General features: G+C 30.3%; 1 protein-coding gene and 1 long non-coding RNA gene across 3 annotated transcripts; both read right to left on the bottom strand.

Moving 5' to 3' along the window:
• Nucleotides 1–262: 262 nt before the first annotated feature.
• LOC130499839 (uncharacterized) lies at nt 263–4,533 on the bottom strand. The gene is made up of 3 exons (XR_008938702.1): nt 4,115–4,533; nt 3,907–3,980; nt 263–1,312 (listed from the first exon to the last, which is right to left on the bottom strand). It is a non-coding gene; the product is annotated as an uncharacterized LOC130499839 (long non-coding RNA).
• Nucleotides 4,534–10,446: 5,913 nt separating this feature from the next.
• On the bottom strand, nt 10,447–12,067 carry LOC108826712 (BTB/POZ domain-containing protein At1g01640-like). Of its 2 annotated transcripts, none has more exons than XM_018600089.2 (3): nt 11,749–12,067; nt 11,155–11,319; nt 10,447–11,054 (listed from the first exon to the last, which is right to left on the bottom strand). In XM_018600089.2, the coding sequence occupies exons 2-3, from the start codon at nt 11,296–11,298 to the stop codon at nt 10,590–10,592; spliced, it is 609 nt and encodes a 202-aa protein (XP_018455591.1). In that variant the 5' UTR covers nt 11,299–11,319; nt 11,749–12,067; the 3' UTR covers nt 10,447–10,589. The 2 variants fall into 2 exon arrangements, with proteins under 2 accessions (XP_018455591.1, XP_056849616.1); XM_056993636.1 differs by lacking the exon at nt 11,749–12,067 and adding an exon at nt 11,491–11,524.
• Between the last annotated feature and the right edge of the window lie 5,642 nt (nt 12,068–17,709).

Below are 17,709 nucleotides of genomic sequence, written 5' to 3'. Positions count from 1 at the left end.
ATAAGAGTTCACCATTTTGTATTTAATATCTTTTAAAAAAGGAAACAAAATATTGTCATATTTTAAAAATTAAAAAGATAAGAATAAATAAAAAATAAAATTAGTTGGAAACAAAAGAAAGTTTTAAAAATAATTTTAATGCCATCGACAAAATACTAAACCCTAAATACTAAACCCTAAACCCTAAATATTATATCCTAAACCCTTGGGTAAATCTTAAACCCTTGGATAAATCTTAAATTCTAGGGTTTATGATTTATCCAAGGGTTTAAGATTTATCCATGGGTTTAGGGTATAGTATTTAGGGTTTAGGGTTTAGTGTTTTGCTGACGGTACTAAAATTACTTTAAAAAATTCAAGAATTTAGAATTTGTCCAAGGGTTTAGGGTTTACCCAATGGTTTAGGGTTTAGGATTTAGGGTTTAGGGTTTAGCATTTTGCTGATGGTATAAAAAGCTTTTTTAAAAAATAATTTTTTTCAACTACTATTATTTTTATTTTAATTCTTGAGCTTTTATTTTTTAATTTTTTAAAAAACGTAATATAACTTGACAATATTTTATTTCCTTTTCTAAAAAACATTAAATATAAAATGGTGAACTATTATTGGTGGGTGAACCTAGAGGTTCACCCTAGGGAGTGAACCCAAGAATTACTCTATTTATTTCTTGCGTTCATGTGTTTGTGACATTGCCGAAAACAAAATTTATCATAAAAATAGTTTAAAAGGATCAAAATGATCCAAATAGAAATTTTTAAAAAGTAAAGGAATTTTAATAGTTTTTAAAGTTAACTAATTTTAATTTCAAGTTTTTTTATTTTAATTTCAAGTTTAGATTTTAGATATTAGTTTTCAGAGGGGAAATATGATTTAAAATTTTAGATTTAGAATAATAATTTTAAAAGAATTTTTGAATTACAATCAACCAAAAAATCAAGAAAAAATTAAAACATTGAATATCTTTTTCAGAAAAAGTAAATTATGAAACTTTTTTAATCATTTTCTTTTTTATATGTGTTTTTGTCAAAAACATTTTAGGTTCTTTTGGACAGTATCTCTTCTAATTTTTGTTTTCTTGTCATCTAGTCTCTAGTGCCATTCTGTGTTATTTTATTTATGATGGTGATTAGGTGAATATTGAACAATAATTTGGGTTAATAAAATAGTTTGGTAATTTGTGTATTAAATAAAGTTAGATGATGGAGGAGGAGACGGGAGAGGGTTCTGGAACGTACCGAGGTGCTCTCGTAAAAGGACAAAAGTCTGACTCTGACCTGTCTTTTTCTTTTCAGGAAAAGATAATGGGTCCACCTTTTTGGACGGAAACATAAAATCAGTAAAATATGGGCGACCCACTGAAGCCCAATAGTTAAAATGGTAAAAAAATACTAGTATTAACTTTCTGACTCTCCAACGAAATTACTTATTGGACCGTTGGAGAAAAAAATTGACAGCTTTATTAAAAGTCACTACTTGGTCTATAATATCGGGGCCCTGCTGTAAAAAAATTGGCATGCATTGCACGGAAGTAGTTATATTAAATTCTAAAATTAAGATTCCAATTTTGGTGATGACATGTAAAGTCTTGAACAGCTCAGAGGTGAGTGTTGCCTCTCTTGGATCACATGCTTCGTTGCCAACGACAATACTTACCGTCCTCAAATTTTCCAGTTTCAGTTTTAGAAAATTACTAGTGTTCCACCCGTAGTGCGTACGGAAAATGATTAGTTTATTATAGGGAATTCGGCCAAAAAAATCTTGAACTTTTCATGAATTGCCAAAAGAAACATGAACTTTAGGGTTGACAAAAAAAAACACAAACTTTTCATTGACTTTAGAATTAATTAACAATGTTTTCGTTGACTTGCCAATTTAGCACGCCGTCACCAAATTTAACAGAAAAAAATAACATCGTTAAAATTGGTGTTAAGTGAAACGACGTCGTTTTGAAATGAGATAAAACGACGTCGTTTTACATGATTTGAAAATAAAAACAAATAGACCACTGGGTTCGAACCCAGGTTGTTTAGATAAAATAGCAAGGTACTTTACCACTGTGCTAGTGGTACATTCATTGTATGTACTAACACATTTACTTTTATTTGGTATTGAGTTTGAATATTAAAAAAATTATCTAAAAACTTAAAAAGATCTTTAAATTTTCTAAAATTGAAAAATAATTCCGAAAAAGAAAATTTTCATTTTTTCGGATTATAAAAGAAATTTGAAAAAATAAAATAAAAATTCGAAAAAATATTCCAAAAAAAGTTATAAAATATTTCGAATCTGAAAACATATAATCAGAAAAATATATATATATATATATATATATATATATATATATATATAATTTATTACTATTTTTTAAAATGTTTTTATAGTTTCTGATTATATGTTTTCAGATTTGAAATTTTTATCCCTTTTTTTTTTGAAATTTTATTTTTCGAATTTTGTTTTTCAATTTTTCTTTTTATAATTTGAAAAATGAAAAATTTTCTTTTGCCATTTTTTATAAAAAAAAATAAAAAAATATTTTGATAAAAAAATAAAAAAAAATTTGTTTTTAATAAATTCTGATTATTTTCAGATTCGAATTTTTTATAAGTTTTTGATATTTTTCGATTTTTTTTATTTTTCGATTTTTTTCTGAAAAATGAAATTTTTTTTTGGAATTTCTTTTTAAAAATGAAAATGTTGGAAGATTTTTTATTTTTAAGGAAAAATAAAATTTTATTTTTACTTTTAGTTTCAAAATTAATTTTATAAAAAATTTCTTTATTTTCATATTTTTGGAATTTTAAAGACCTTTTAAATTTTTAGAAATTTTTTTTATATTCAAAATCAATACCAAATAAAAGTAAATGTGTTAGTATGTACATTGAATGTACCACTAGCCTAGTGGTAAATTACCTTGCCATTTGATCCAAACAATCTGGGTTCGAAACCCGGTCTCTTCATATTTTTATTTTCAAATAGTCTAAAACGAAACGACGTCGTTTTACTTAACGCCAACAGTTAACGTTATGTTAACGCTGTCTTAACTCTTGTTTAACGGTGTGATAATCTGGTCAGTCAACCGTAAGTTTCTAAATTATTTAAATAAGTCAACAAAAATTTAAGTTTTTATTGGTCAGGCAAGTGTACAGAATTCTTTTGGCAATTTCAGAAAAGTTCAGATTTTTTTTGGCCGAATTCCCGTTTATTATATTAAAACAATGTGTTTTTAGCAAATGTATTGCCATGTTAATGCTTAATACTCAGCATATTGCAATATCTGTAGACAACAAAAAAAAAAAAATATATATATATATACTTAATTTCTATTAGGATAATAGTTACCGTCTCTTATTTTTTAGACGCACTAAGTGATGAATAGTCTTCTTCTAAATTTAATTTAAATTTTTAATTCATTTTATTTGGTTGCAAAATTTGTGTTAGCTTTTTTATGTTTTTCTTACACCAATTATCTTTCCTATATAAAAGAAAATATAAAATCTTATTCTAGTTTCTCTACTTATTATAATGATTTTTATCTAGTAAATAAACCAAGAAATATGTACTTGCTATTCAGGTAAAATTTCAAAAGAACTCGCATAAAGAATGATATTCTAGATATTATCATCATGATTTTTACTTTATCTTTTTTTTTTTGAAACTAAAATGTTTTTCCGCTGCCAGGAATCGAACCCGGATTTCAAGGAGGGGGTGAACAAAAAGAAACAAACACCAATCTGAGAGAAACAATACAAAATACAAAAAGAAACAAACACCAATCTGAGAGAAACAATACAAAATACGATACCTAGAAAAAAATGTTCCTTTCAGAAATCTTTTCCTTGTAGACATAGTTTACTAATATGATACTTTTTACGATAAAAAATTTTAGTAAAATATGATATTTATACCTGTAACTTCAATTTTGTTGATAGTCTTTTTGGGTAGTGTTAGATTCTCTTGATCTCTTTACATCTTTTGAAACCTGCATTGTCAATCATTATCTATTAATTGTAAGATTAACAAAATTTAAGCATACAAAAATAAAGAGACTTTTGAAGAGTAAAATATAGGACAAAGAAAAACTTTGATATATCCATTTTATCTTTTCTGTCTCACATCTTCGTTTTCTCACATCTTCGTTTTGAAAAAGAAGATAACCTTGTGTTTCTGCATATTAATAAGCTTGAGTTTTTGAAGAAAATCATACACGTGAGTGAGTGAGGTTTGATAAATCAAAGCGATGATAGAAGTAGAGAACAGAGTGAGATCCAAAAATATTAAGCAAACACAAATAAAAATATGATGAATAAGTGAATGACAATGTCTCTCAGGGAAGAAGTCTTGCATTGCAAAATCAGGTTTGAGGATTAGAGAAATAGAGAAGATGTGTTATTGTATCAAGATGCAATTATAAAGAAAAGCCTCGTACAAATATAAGTAACAGAATTGGGTAGTTATTTTTAGATTGTTGATCATTGGTGATCGTGGTCTAGAAAGAAAACGGTCGGCGAAGTGGCAAGAAGAAATATTTTTGATTTTATGTGATAAACATTTAACTTTCTCGATTTTGTTTTCAATTTGCTTTTTCTTTAATTTTTTTTCTTTTAATCTACGTGGCAAAATTTTATTGGTCTAGTGACTTGTGCTTTAGTATATAGGGATTTACCGTTGTTTACACAGTATTGTGAAAACGACACCATCGTGAAAGTTTTTAAGGTGGTATATCATTTTTGAAACGCAACCACAATGCACAGTAGTCACTAGTCACATACCAATATGCTTTTGCCACGTTGCAGAAGAGAGACTAATTAAGCCCATTGAACATGTGTTTTGATTTATTGGGACGGTCCCGACCAAAGCCGTAAACATATATATGACATGACACCCTCCCACACTCTTGATGATAGTATTCATAACATATTACACAAAAAGACAATTAACGATTGCTTAATCAATTGTAAGGTTTAAGTTGTTTATTTTTTAATACATAGAAGATATACGTAACATCCCGAATTGTGATATATGAAAAAGATTAAAAAAAATTGATTTGGTTATATGTCACTAAAATGTGTTTACTTTTTCTACCACATATTTAGAATTCCAGAATTAAGTGTGATTAAACTGGAGTGGAATGATGAATAACATATCGGGAAAGAAAGTGATTCACGATAACATGTAATTGAAGCCAAATCATCAAGAAATGTCATGTAGTATTTGCATGATCAGTAAACAAGTCTTTCAGATCTTGAAAAAATAATGTACCACCTGTCAGATGGGACGGAGTCCATGTGCCGAGTACACAGACGTGGATGACCCATTAACCATGAACGATCGGGACGCTACAAGTAGTATCAGAGTTGGTTGTTATTTAAAATCTTTGTTTGTTATATATATATATTTATTTATTTTTGAAAATATGTATTTTTATACTTATAGAAAGTATATAACAAACAAAGATTTCAAATAACATTATGCTGTTATCTAATTAAATATTTAGTTTTTATAGAAGAATTTCGAATGATTGGTTATCTTTTTTTAATATTTTATAAATCACATTTCTTCTTCTTAATCAACCACAATTATTTTAATTGTAAATATGTATAATTGTATTTAGTTTGACTTGTACTGGAAGCAATTTTGTTAATTTTATATAGTTTGACTTATTATGTTAGATTTATAAAAAAAATATATATATATATATATATATATATATATATGTATATATATTCATATCTTTTTATTATTTGATACATTGTTTAACAAATAATAGAATATTCAATATTGATTGGTATCTCACATAGTGGACAATAGGTAAACAAGTCAAAAAAATTTAAGTTCTGAGTTTATGCAGTTAAAGGAAATATAGTCTCAACTTTCATCGTGTATAGATCGAGGAGATTGTTCAGATCTAATTGTGTGGTTCTATTATATCATAAGACTATGTACAATAGTTTCAAGATTCAAAACCCATCATTTCATCTTTCAACATTTCACATCATTTTTTTTTTCCATTTCTTCTTTTAATGTTTCACATCATTTTCCTTCTATTTCATCATTCAACACACATTCAACTTTTATCTACTACAATTATTTTGTTTAATAAAATCTTATACTCTATTTTATAAATTAATTAAAATATTCTATATCCAAATTAAAAAAAATCTCTATTGATAGATAATTTAAAATGATAAATATTTGTATTAATAAAAATAAACTATTTAATTTAGATTATTGGTTTTAAATAACAAAAAGAATCTGAGAATATCAAAATCCTTATAAAAGTGACAAGTGTTGGTCATATTTTTTTTTATTTAACATGCTGAATTTTTCAACACCAATTAATTCATATCATCAAATTTCATTTTTAACATCCTTATTATAGTGATTCAACTGTTAAATCTTTTATTCAATACATCAATTGTATAGTTACTCTAAACTTATGACTACACAAATATTTTTGGCTGGCAAGTAATATATCCTTAACTAAAATTTAATAATATCTTAGATTTGTTTCATGTGTTGTTAGAACACTTCCAATTATAAATTCTGTATAGGATATGTTAGATTAAAAAAATTCAAAAATATAAAAACTATGAAAGAAGAGCAAAGCAGGTTCGCATATGAGAATTTCTGGCGCAATTTTAAGAATCTCATATGGCCAGATGTCCTTTTCCAGTTAGATATACAATTAAAAAAAAGAAATTTAAACAAAACAGATTAAACTAATAACATTTTTGGTTTGAAATATTCAAACAGCTCCTAGTTGTTACCTTCTAAAATAACGATGACATATGTTAAGATCTATTGAAATCGTGTCGATACTTCCTCTCTCTTCAACTGTTCTGTCTTCTCTCTAATATCTGAAAATTTTCATTTGGTTTTAACGTCAGCCGGTTCCAGTTGTTTCCTTAGCACCATAGCTGATTCTTTTTTTATCCCTTGTTTAATTCTCTGTGTGTAGATCGTTGATTTTGACGGTGTTTTATCCGATCGTGTCTTGAAGGTCCAAAACCATATCCTTTCCAAAGCAACCTTCAGTGAGATCTGGTTGTATCATCTTAGATCTGTTACTAGTGAACTGGATCTCTTGATTGACGGTGTCCGGTTTGTAGATCATTTTTATCTCTGTTCCGGCGGCTCATACTCTGGTTAATCTCTGAGAAGCCTCCTTGCTTCTCTTTTGGTGTCGTTGGATGGTCTTAGTCTCTTCAACTTACAATCTGTTATGATTGGTTGGATCTGTACCTTGCATACACGTCAATTGCTTTGTTCTAGTGTTCATCGATGAGTTTGCAAACTTCCGCTCACCTTGTTTGTTCCATTGGATCCGTTCTGGGCTCGATCCATTCCTAGTCTTATCCTTGTGATTAGCTATGGCTGATTTGGTTCGAGTCGCTCTTTGTCTTCTACCTTGAGATTTGATCGGGATGTTGTCATCTTCCGCTGCTTCTTGGCGTTCTGTGGTCGCTTCATAGTTGACTTCCTCTTGTCGTAATAATATTGCCGATCATTGAAGCCTTGTGCTACATTTGTTTGTGCTCTACTATAAGGGGAGTCAGCCATCTTTAAGGATTTGATGACCTTCTATCTTTGGATTTCAAGGTTTTGTTTGCTTTGAAGGCTGTTTGATGATGATCTTTCTATGTTGTGTAAGCATTTTAAAATTAAAGAAACGGGTCCAACTTCCGCTTGTCTTAATTGTTAGGTTTGATGGTGATCATTCAGTCCATATTTTTAAATTCTTTAAATCTAGAAAACTAGTTTTCATATAACTACTTGAAAACAAAAACCGAAATTCAAAATCTTTTAGTTTTGTTTCTTGAAAATAATTTTCCATTTTAATTCTTTATTACAAACATCATTATACATAAGGTATTTTTGTACATATTTATAATACTATTTCTAACTTCATATTTGTTTTTATCTACTAACAAAAACACCTCTAAATTGCAAATTATGTGTTTTGCCGGATTTGCGGATATAATCATTTTTTAAATATTCATGATTACATATATTATCACTTTTAGAAACCATCACAATTCAACTCTATTGTTTTCAACCATGATAGGTAAAATATATTAAATATTTTCATAAAAGACATAATTTTACGAACAAAAATTATCACAATTAAAGATATATTTCATAGTTCTATCTAAAGTTTCAAACCCTTTTTTACTCATTTTTTGAGCTTTATATACTTAATGAGTCAAGATTATTTAATAAAAGGAAATAAGCCTGAAGTGAACCAACATTTATCGGACACGTTGAAATAAAAATTATAATGTGTTTGGTTTGTTTGAGTTTTACAATTTTAGAAATGATTATGTGGACACATATTATTTTATTTTGGACTATAGAAAATTTAAAAAGGGTGATGTTAGGTTTACTATTATATCTACATAAATACATAATATAATTTTGCAATTTAACCTGATTGGAAATCTTGAAACAATTCATCATCATGGTAAAATACATGTATATAATATAATACATATTTTAGTTTTTATATAATAATAATCATCCAAAAAATAAAATATATATTTGCATTATATAATTTAAATATAAAGAAATTTAATTTTATACTATCATTATCCAAATAATAGTATAGTTTGTCTTATTATCCACAATTGATAAAACAGAAAGATAAGTAATTTATAAATAAAATAAATAAATTAGTAAATATAATAAATATAATAAGTTATTAAATAAGGATTATTAACCACCCTAATTTTTAATGTGCAAGCTCGAATGTAAAAAATATTAATCGCAAATAATAGTATCGATAATAATAGTGAGCCTTTGAGCACATATATGTAAGAAAATATAATAATAGTGAGCCTAGGCCGGGGAAAAATAACTAGAACCAAAAAAACCAAAATAAAGTTATCCGAGTCCGAAACCAAACTAGAAAACAAAATACCTTGAACGGTTCCTATCTTAAAATATATACTTAGACCGAACTGGAACTGAATTTATAATCAAATGGGTTTTTGGGTAACCAAAATATAATACATATTTTAAAATATTACTTTTATTAGATTTTATATAACTAAAATATTTAAACTAAATTATAAATCCAAAATTTTTTTTGTTACATTTAAACTAAATATTGAAATTCAGGTTTCATTAGTTATAGTTTTAAAATTAAACAATATTTTTTTATAAATTAAACTTTTAATTTTTTTTAACAAGATAGGTATTTCAAGTATTTTTTGAGTAATTCATATACTTTTTGTTCGGGTAATCCGGGTAGTTTGGTTACTTTTGGATACTTTTAGGTTGATTCGGTAAGAAATTAACCAGACCCAAACCGAACCTGTTATATTTTGGGTATTTACCGGGTTCCGACATAATTATTCTATTCAAACTGAAACCGAACCGATTTTTGGGCAGTTCCTGTTTGGTTACTTGAAGTCCAACATTGAAAAATCCGAAATTTGAATTAACCAAAGCGAAAACCGAATGTAAGAATTTAGTGAGCTTCCGAAGACATATATATAATTAAGGAAATTAACATTTATGCTATCATAACACATATTAATGTATTTAAACTATTACAATATTAGAATGCTATTTTACCTAATAATAAACTAATGTTCACGAATTTTATGCTTTAATATAGTAAAATAAAAAATAAGTCATATAGAAAAATCTAAATTTATCACTAAAAATTAAATTAGTTGAATTAGCCATTACAGAAAATTATGTATATATTTGAGATGAAATTTATGCATTTATACGAGAATCATGACAATTATATTTAGTGTTTTTTTTTTTCATTTTTGAATAATTTTATAAAACATTTTACTTATTTTTGTGATATTATTTTGTATTTTACTATTTCCAAAATAATTATTTTATTATAAATAATATTTAATGTTATTAGTTTAAATATAAAAACCAAAAACTAAAGATCAAAATCTTCTTAAAATTATGTTCATGTTTTTCAGAAAATTAAAATTTACAATAAAATCAAAAAAAATAAAAAATTCATGTTTTATTAATATATGATATCTCAGACCTGTGGAAAAACACAAACTAATTCTTAAAAAAATGCAATCCATAGTTAAATTCTTGCTATGGATATTAAAGAAGCCGAAAATAAGAGTTCATATCCGTGTAGATATTTAGAAGTAATGTAACAAAAAATATAAAAATTAAAAACCAAAAATCAAAAACTACAATTTAAAAACTAAAAGCCATACAAAAAATCATGGTCTAAGCATATCATAAATTACGTAATAATATACTAAAATAATTGAGAAATTAGGCATATACAAATATTTATCTTGATCTCGAAAATAGCAGAGCAAGACATCGCTATGGTCACTTGGTCAGAGAATGAGACGGGATCCGTTTCATGGGAGATTATAGTTAATAGGGTTTAGTAATGAGGGCTATGGGGGTATAACCAATTTATGATAAAGTAGTGCTTGGATTAGTATATTTGAGTAGTTGCTTGGCTATCAAAAGTGATATCTTGTCTATAGACTATAATTTCTCTATAATATTAGCAAAATCACAAATAGTATCAATCATGTATTTAATTTTCTTGTGCAAATCAAACGAGAGCCAGAGTCTATAATTGCCTTTACTTTGGCTTAGATTGTTTCTGGAAGTACGCCTGCACTGCTCTTACACAGGCTTGTAAGATCTCCAGGGTTGTACGAGGGTCCTGATGTGCAAATGATTCAAAACGCTTATGAAAAATCACGTTTATGTCTTTTTTGATAAGGAAATTTATCGCAGCTTCCTTGAGGATTGCATCCGAAGGGATGGTTGAAAGATGGAGGATGTCAATAACGTTTTCAGAGCTCAGAGACGAGATTAATATTTCTCTGCAAATATCTTGGAGGTATTGAATGTCGTACTTGTCCGCAGCGAGATAGAGGGCTCGAACATGTTTGTTGTCACGACTCAATGTACCACTGTAGAAGAATTCAAGGAGAGACTCGAGTTCTCCGTAGCTTAGGTCATGGATAGTGATTGATTTCTCCGGTGAAACTTTGCATTCATCAGTTTCCAACATGCTTCTAAACACTTTTGATTTCACTGCCTGTATAAAGAATGAATTATGATAAATTATTAGGCAACAATATATATTAGTTTTACTTTTATAAAGAGAATTACTTAAAATCTATGTAGATCATGTGTACCAGAACAGCTTTGTGCGTGGGGATGCCTGGTCCATTATCACCAGGTTTGAGGACGAAGTCAGTGTGTATCGCCTCTTTCAATGCCATAACATGATCACTGAGAAAATCTACTCTCTCAAATTTCCTTTTTGTGCTTCCTGCCATGCTTTCTTCTATATATGTATCCTATCCAAATATGAATAAATAAAATATTTGATCAGCCTATTATCAATACTCAAGCAAAGATTTTCAAAATCGGAAGAGATATATATATAGCTCATGTTTCATAAGGAAGAAAAAGTAAAAGAAAAAAAAAAGTGTAGACGATCGAGAGGAAAAGTTGTAGTTTTACAGAACCTGGATAGTTTACTTTGTTGTTGTTGATCTCAAGAGCATGCATATAAATAAATAAGTATATTATATATATATAAATAGAGCTTCAGGTCGACAAACCCATTCCTAATCCTTTTTGGTATTGTAATTTCAGAACCTCCCTTTGTTATTTGGATTTGCTTTAATTTCATAGTTACAATTATTCTAATTTCCTTGTTACAATTATTCTAATTTCTGATTGAATATACATACAAAGAAAACGTAAAAAGAGAGGAGGCACACCTTCGGGTTAGGACTTAGGAAGAATATATCCTCCAAAATGAATTCACAGTCGGAAAATTAAATTGAACAAAATTAATTTGCCACATGTGGAGTAATAGCCTGGGAAACAAGACGAGAGATCTTGATCGCTTTATTGTTTGTTCATTTTAATATCGGCCCGTCACATCACATACTCAGCTCCCTTGAGAGTAGGTAAGTTCGATGCCCATGGTGTGATCAATTCCCAGATATTTTTGGAATCTTATGCTGCTGCAATTTTCTAAAATCATAGCAATAACATATGCTTGGCAAAGTTTAAGCATTATCTTCTCCGTATTGGCGCTTTCGCTTGATGTTCAGTAACCACACACCGTATGCGTGGCAGTCTGGATGGATTTCAGCCCATTTTAGGAGAGAAGAGATAAGACTAATGGGCTAACAAAGACGGCCTGAGATTACGGCCCGGATACGCTCCATCCTTCTTGTTTGCTGGTGGTCTTCGCTTTTCTTTTTAGTGGTGGTCTTCACATGGCATACTTTCTTTTTACAGAAAAAGGGTCAAAAATTCAATTAAAAAAAATACTTTGTAATAACATTCAGGAACCCACTTTCCATTAACCAAATTTAATATGGTCACCAATATCCCAATTAAAGGTTCGCATTTGGGTTGCATTCTTCTAAGTCATTGCAAGTAGCCATTTCTTTTATAATGCATGATAGACCGGACAAAATCCAAACGACTAATTTTTTGAAAGTATATCTACCAGTGTCAGATAAATTGATTGTTCACAATGTAAATTAAATATTCATATCATTTAATCATACAAGAGGGTAAATCTAAGTTGGTAAATTTCAAATTCGGAGTACATATATTTTACCAATCTCATCGTATTACTTGACCATACTTGTATAGTTACAAGTAGTCGTTTTTATCCTTTATTACATTTTTTTATGAAATGTTAAATTTATTGATCACTTCAAGAGAGAAACTGTACAGCTAGGGGTGGGCATTTTACCCGATACCCGAACCTGTACCCGAACCCGACCGAAAAAACCCGAACCGAAACCGAACCGAAGTAGCAAAATACCCGAACGGGTATTGAATTAGAAGAGATTGGATATCCGAACCCGAACGGGTAATACCCGAACCCGAATGGATATCCGAAGATAACCAAACATATGTATACTTAGGTCTATATTCCTAGTTTACTTCTTTAATTTTATTCAAAATGTTTATTTTTATTATGCACATAGTTCAAAATTAGATAATTTATGTATAATTGGAAAAAGATGAATTTTTACTCACTTAAAATGCATGTCAAGATTTTTATTTCATGCATTAACAAAAGTTACATCCAAAATTTAAAAATAATAATCAATTTATTATCTTTTATTTGTAAAATGTTATCTTCAAATTTATTAATCATTCAATTATTAAAAAATAAAAAATCAGTTAAGTGAAATTTATATTTTTTAAATAAAAAAAACCATGAGAAATGAAAAATTTAATTTTTTTTTTCCAAAATCTAAATATCCGAAAATCCGACCCGAAATACCCGAACCTGAACTAAAAATACCCGAACCCGACCCGAAGTAAAGAAATACCCGAACAGGTATTACACTCCTATACCGAAATACCCGAAAATCCGAAATACCCGATCTGAACCCGAACGGGAACCCGAACGCCCACCTCTATGTACATCTATAGTGTTTGTCTAAAGAATAAAAGAATAGAATCAAAAGCCAAGTCAAAAACTCAGAGATTAAACTACACTGTCATGCGCTTCGAACCAGCGAATCATCAGTCCTTGTAGTCGCGGGTTGAGGGCGTACTTGAGGGAAGTGATGCGGTTCCTTATGTCTTGTCTATTAGCCTTGCCAGCTGGTCTACTGATTTGTTTCCGGTACCATGCTTTCTCTCGTTGCGCTCACGCCAGATAGAGTATATCGTGACTTGCAGGGCCAGCCTCAAGAGTATGAAGGTGAGGCGATCATAGGAACCAGTAAGCATGTGCGTTAGTGTCGTGTCCCAGTCTGGAACAGGATCCCTTCCAAATAAATTCCCAGCCACCTTTAGCCAGACCATATATGTGTAAGGACAAGCAAAGTATAGGTGATCTCTGGTCTCATCAGGTTCACCAAGAAAATGCAGTACTGTGGCTGCCCCCAACTGCGAGTGCGGTTACCGATAGATAGTCTGTCCCGAATAGCAAGCCAGGTGATGAATGCGTACCGGGGAACGCCTTGAGAGAACCAGACCAATTTGCTCCAATTCACTCTACTCTTTGTGTGCCTTATCTGATGCCAGGTTTCAGAGGTGATGAATCCTTTATTACATTCATAGGAGATTTGTTTTCATCATACACATAACATTAAAACACTAATACTAAGTAGTTTAACTTAAAACACTAATATTAAGAAAATTGTTATCCTTTTAAAAATAACATTTTAATTAATAATTTAACCAATTATAAAAGTTCATTATTTAATTGATCACAGAATATTCAATAAGCAAAAAATTGTATTAAATACAAAAATTACTTATTTTTCGAAACAAAAGATTTTCTAAAACTATTTATAGTATAAAACATAAAGAGTACATAACACAAATAAATTAACGTAATTAAAAACAAAAGAATACTACAAAAATATTGGAAGTTTAGTATTGATATTTTTGATAGTAATGATTGGAAGAATTTATTTTAAGTTCTTCAGGCTTTTAACATTATATAAACTATAAATTTGTTATGATCTCAAAATTTGGTCATAATCACATATCTAGGGGAGGATTGGAAGGAGCTACAACTTTATATTTTTTTGCTATAGAAATAAATCTGTAGTTTTTTTTTGCTACAATTCTAAATATTTTTGCTGTAAAATTTTACTTGTAGGTTTGACCATTGGCTTTATAATCACTTCTTTTCCCTATTTTTGAAAAATTTAAAAGTCTAACTATTAACTTGATTGTTCAGATGTTCCCGAATGAAACAAAAAACTTGTGTTTTTGATCTTCCCAAACTATCCGGTATATCCAAATATGATCCCGTCCGTCTCTATTTTGAATCCTTAAGATGTTTCTAAATTATTGCCTTGTAATCTTTTCTATCCTGTGACCAATTTATATAGAAGATTTCTCAATATTAATCAGATGGTCTGATAGAGTTTCATATGCCTTTAAGATTATGAGAATGGTTAGACATGTAATTTAGATATATATGATATCTAGTCAATTTGGTTATTATTTGGATATATTGGAATTGTATTTGCTTCTACAAGTTTAAACATAGTATTCTTTTTTTGTTTTAAATCTTTTGTTTTAACCATAATAATTTAGATTGTTTAAGTTACTAATTCTGTGGGTTATATTAAGTTAAACATATTTTTTTCAAGCACAATTACTTTTGATTTTAACTAAACTAAAATTTGATTAGTTTTATTTATTACATTAATTTAGTTTTTCATCTTAAATATGTATATATACGTTTGTAAATTATTTTGTATAATTCTATATTTGTGAAAATTAGTAAAAATCGTAGAAAACTGAAATGACACTACAAGAAAACATATTATTTACCAGGGCGATATTCGTTGTAAATTCGTTGTAAAAGGAAGATTACGACGAATTTACCTCGAAAAGCGATTCGTTGTTAATCGTCCGTCGTAAAAGAAGATTCGTCGTAAACGCCACGTAACGGTTACGAGTTAATGAATTCGTCGTAAAAGAGAAGGAAAGCATTCGTCGTAATGTCCACGTAAACACTCGTTGTAACTAACTCGTAAAGATTCGTCGTAAAGGAGTTGTAAACATTTCGATGTAAAATACACGTAAATGTTCGATGTAAATTCGTTGTAAAATTTACGACGACTTTACATCTCTGTCGTTGTAAACTCGATGTAATAGTTTACATCGTATTTACGAGTACTTCGATGTAAATTCGTCGTAAAGTTTACAACGAATTTACATCGTTATTTTATTTATTATATTATTATATTAATTTCATTTATTATTTTATTTTTATTTATAATAAAATTGGAAATTATAAAAATTAAAATTTCAAATAATAAAAAAACAATTGTTTAGAAAATAAATATTCCATAAATAAAATTTAAGTTTTAATATTTTACAAAACAAAATTATAAAAATAAAAAAATCTACGGGAGAGATACATCATCAAAGTAGTCGGTCCCGCTCGGTCCCTCTCCGCTCATTCCCGCTCCCACTGGATCGGTAGATTCGGGATCCCGTTGTTGCATCCCGAGAGCTTCTCGTCTGGCCGCCAACGCTCTCTGCATGGTCGGGTTCCCCATCGCCATAATATCCAACAGGTTCTCGAGAGAGTCTAAACGCTCCTGCTGGGTATCCAATCGAGCCTGCATCTGAGAAGTCTCTTGGGCCCGTCTAGAAGAGTAAGACGAAGTCGCCCTTGCGACTTCGTTGACAGAACCGATTCCCACCGTCCGGCCCTTCTTTCTTGGAGCGACCTACAAAAAATAATATTAAATAGTTAATATTGTTGAAATAGTAAAATTAATTTAAACTAAAGCTTTTAAATTTTACCTCCTCGAAGATCCTGTCGACCTCTTCCGTCGTCAATTTGACGGGTAATCCATCCGGAGACTGCTGGGTGAGTTGCGTCTCCCGCTCATCAACCCGAGCAGCCACAGTGTTGAAGAGCTTCTCGGATGCAGGATCAACAAAAGTCCCGTCCGGTTTGGCGTGAGTCATCTTGAAGAGGTCGGACAAAGATGGCATGACTCCGGTCTTCTCAAACTACAAAAACCAATAATAAAATATTAAAAATTGAAATTCAAAGTTATTAATAAAATAAATATTACAACTAAAACTTACAGCGTCGAGACGGATCCCGGCATGAGGTTTTTGCCCGGTGGTATGGAGCATAGGCAAATTCCTGTCTTTATCCTTGGTCCTACGGGAAGCGGAGCAGGAGTTGGCCTTCCGGATTGAGCTGGGTAGCTTCCAAAAGGCGATGAGGCCATCCCATACCTCCTTGGTGACCCCAGTGGGCTTCCCGTCATAGCCGTAGATCTCCCACTTATCCTTCCAATCCGAGACCGTGTTGGTAAGGCGAGTCTTCGCCTTTGCCTCGAATTCCTTCTTCACCATTTCGGTGATTCCTAAGGACCAATTCCACCTTTGCTGAAACAAACAAAATTATGAAACCATTAATAAATAATAATTAATAAAAATAATAAATTTAAATATAAAAAAGAAAATTGAAAAATTACCGCAAACTTTTTAAACCAAGTGGTCTTGACGTGATCTGGAGTCAAGCTCCAGTTTGGATAAGCTCCGTCTAGGTATCCCTTCATCGTCTTTGAAACGCTCCGGGAAACACGGTTGTTGGCCCCAAACCTGCAAATTGAACCAACTTGTTAATAAAATATATAAAAATGATTTGAAATTTTTAAATTATAAATTTACTTACCAATAAGTACCCGGCGGTCTATCGGGGTCCAAAACGTCCATACCCTTCCGTCCAGGCGCGGAAAGCAAATCCTCCACTGTATATCTTGCGTATGGTGCATGAGGAGGCACCCGCAAGTCTGGATGAACATCTACTCCTGGAATGGGCTCCTGCGGAGCTTCTGGTGGAGGAGGTGGAGCCATCTGAGCTGCTGGTGGCGGAGCTGGAGCCATGTGAGGTGCGGGAGGAGGACTCCAAACTCTCTGAGATGTCTGAGAGTCCGTAACGGCATCAGAAGATGCTCGGCCGCCGGAAGAAGAAGACGTCCCGGTACCGTCGCCAAACATCTCATGATAAGTCGGTGGTGGTTTTTTCCTAGGAGCCATGATCTACATTATTTAAAAAAAAATAATTAAAAATCACAACACTATTAATTAATTATTTTTTAAAAAATTCTCTATACTAACCACCTAAACTAATTCCCTAAACTAATTCTCTAAACTAATTCCCTATACTAACCACCTAAACTAATTAAAAAAAACTAACTAGAGAGAGA

Source organism: Raphanus sativus, chromosome 9 (assembly GCF_000801105.2).
Source record: "Raphanus sativus cultivar WK10039 chromosome 9, ASM80110v3, whole genome shotgun sequence".
Classification (NCBI taxonomy): Eukaryota; Viridiplantae; Streptophyta; class Magnoliopsida; order Brassicales; family Brassicaceae; genus Raphanus; species Raphanus sativus.
Note: the sequence above shows the minus strand (reverse complement) of the source record. Positions and strands in the feature narration are given on the sequence as shown.

Bases quoted from the DNA above. Each gene is read 5' to 3' on its own strand.
- LOC108826712 (XM_018600089.2), bottom strand. From the start codon at position 11,298: ATGGCAGGAAGCACAAAAAGGAAATTTGAGAGAGTAGATTTTCTCAGT. The intron at 11,055-11,154 runs GTACACATGATC...TTCTTTATACAG, and splicing joins CCACGCACAAAGCTGTTCTG to GCAGTGAAATCAAAAGTGTT.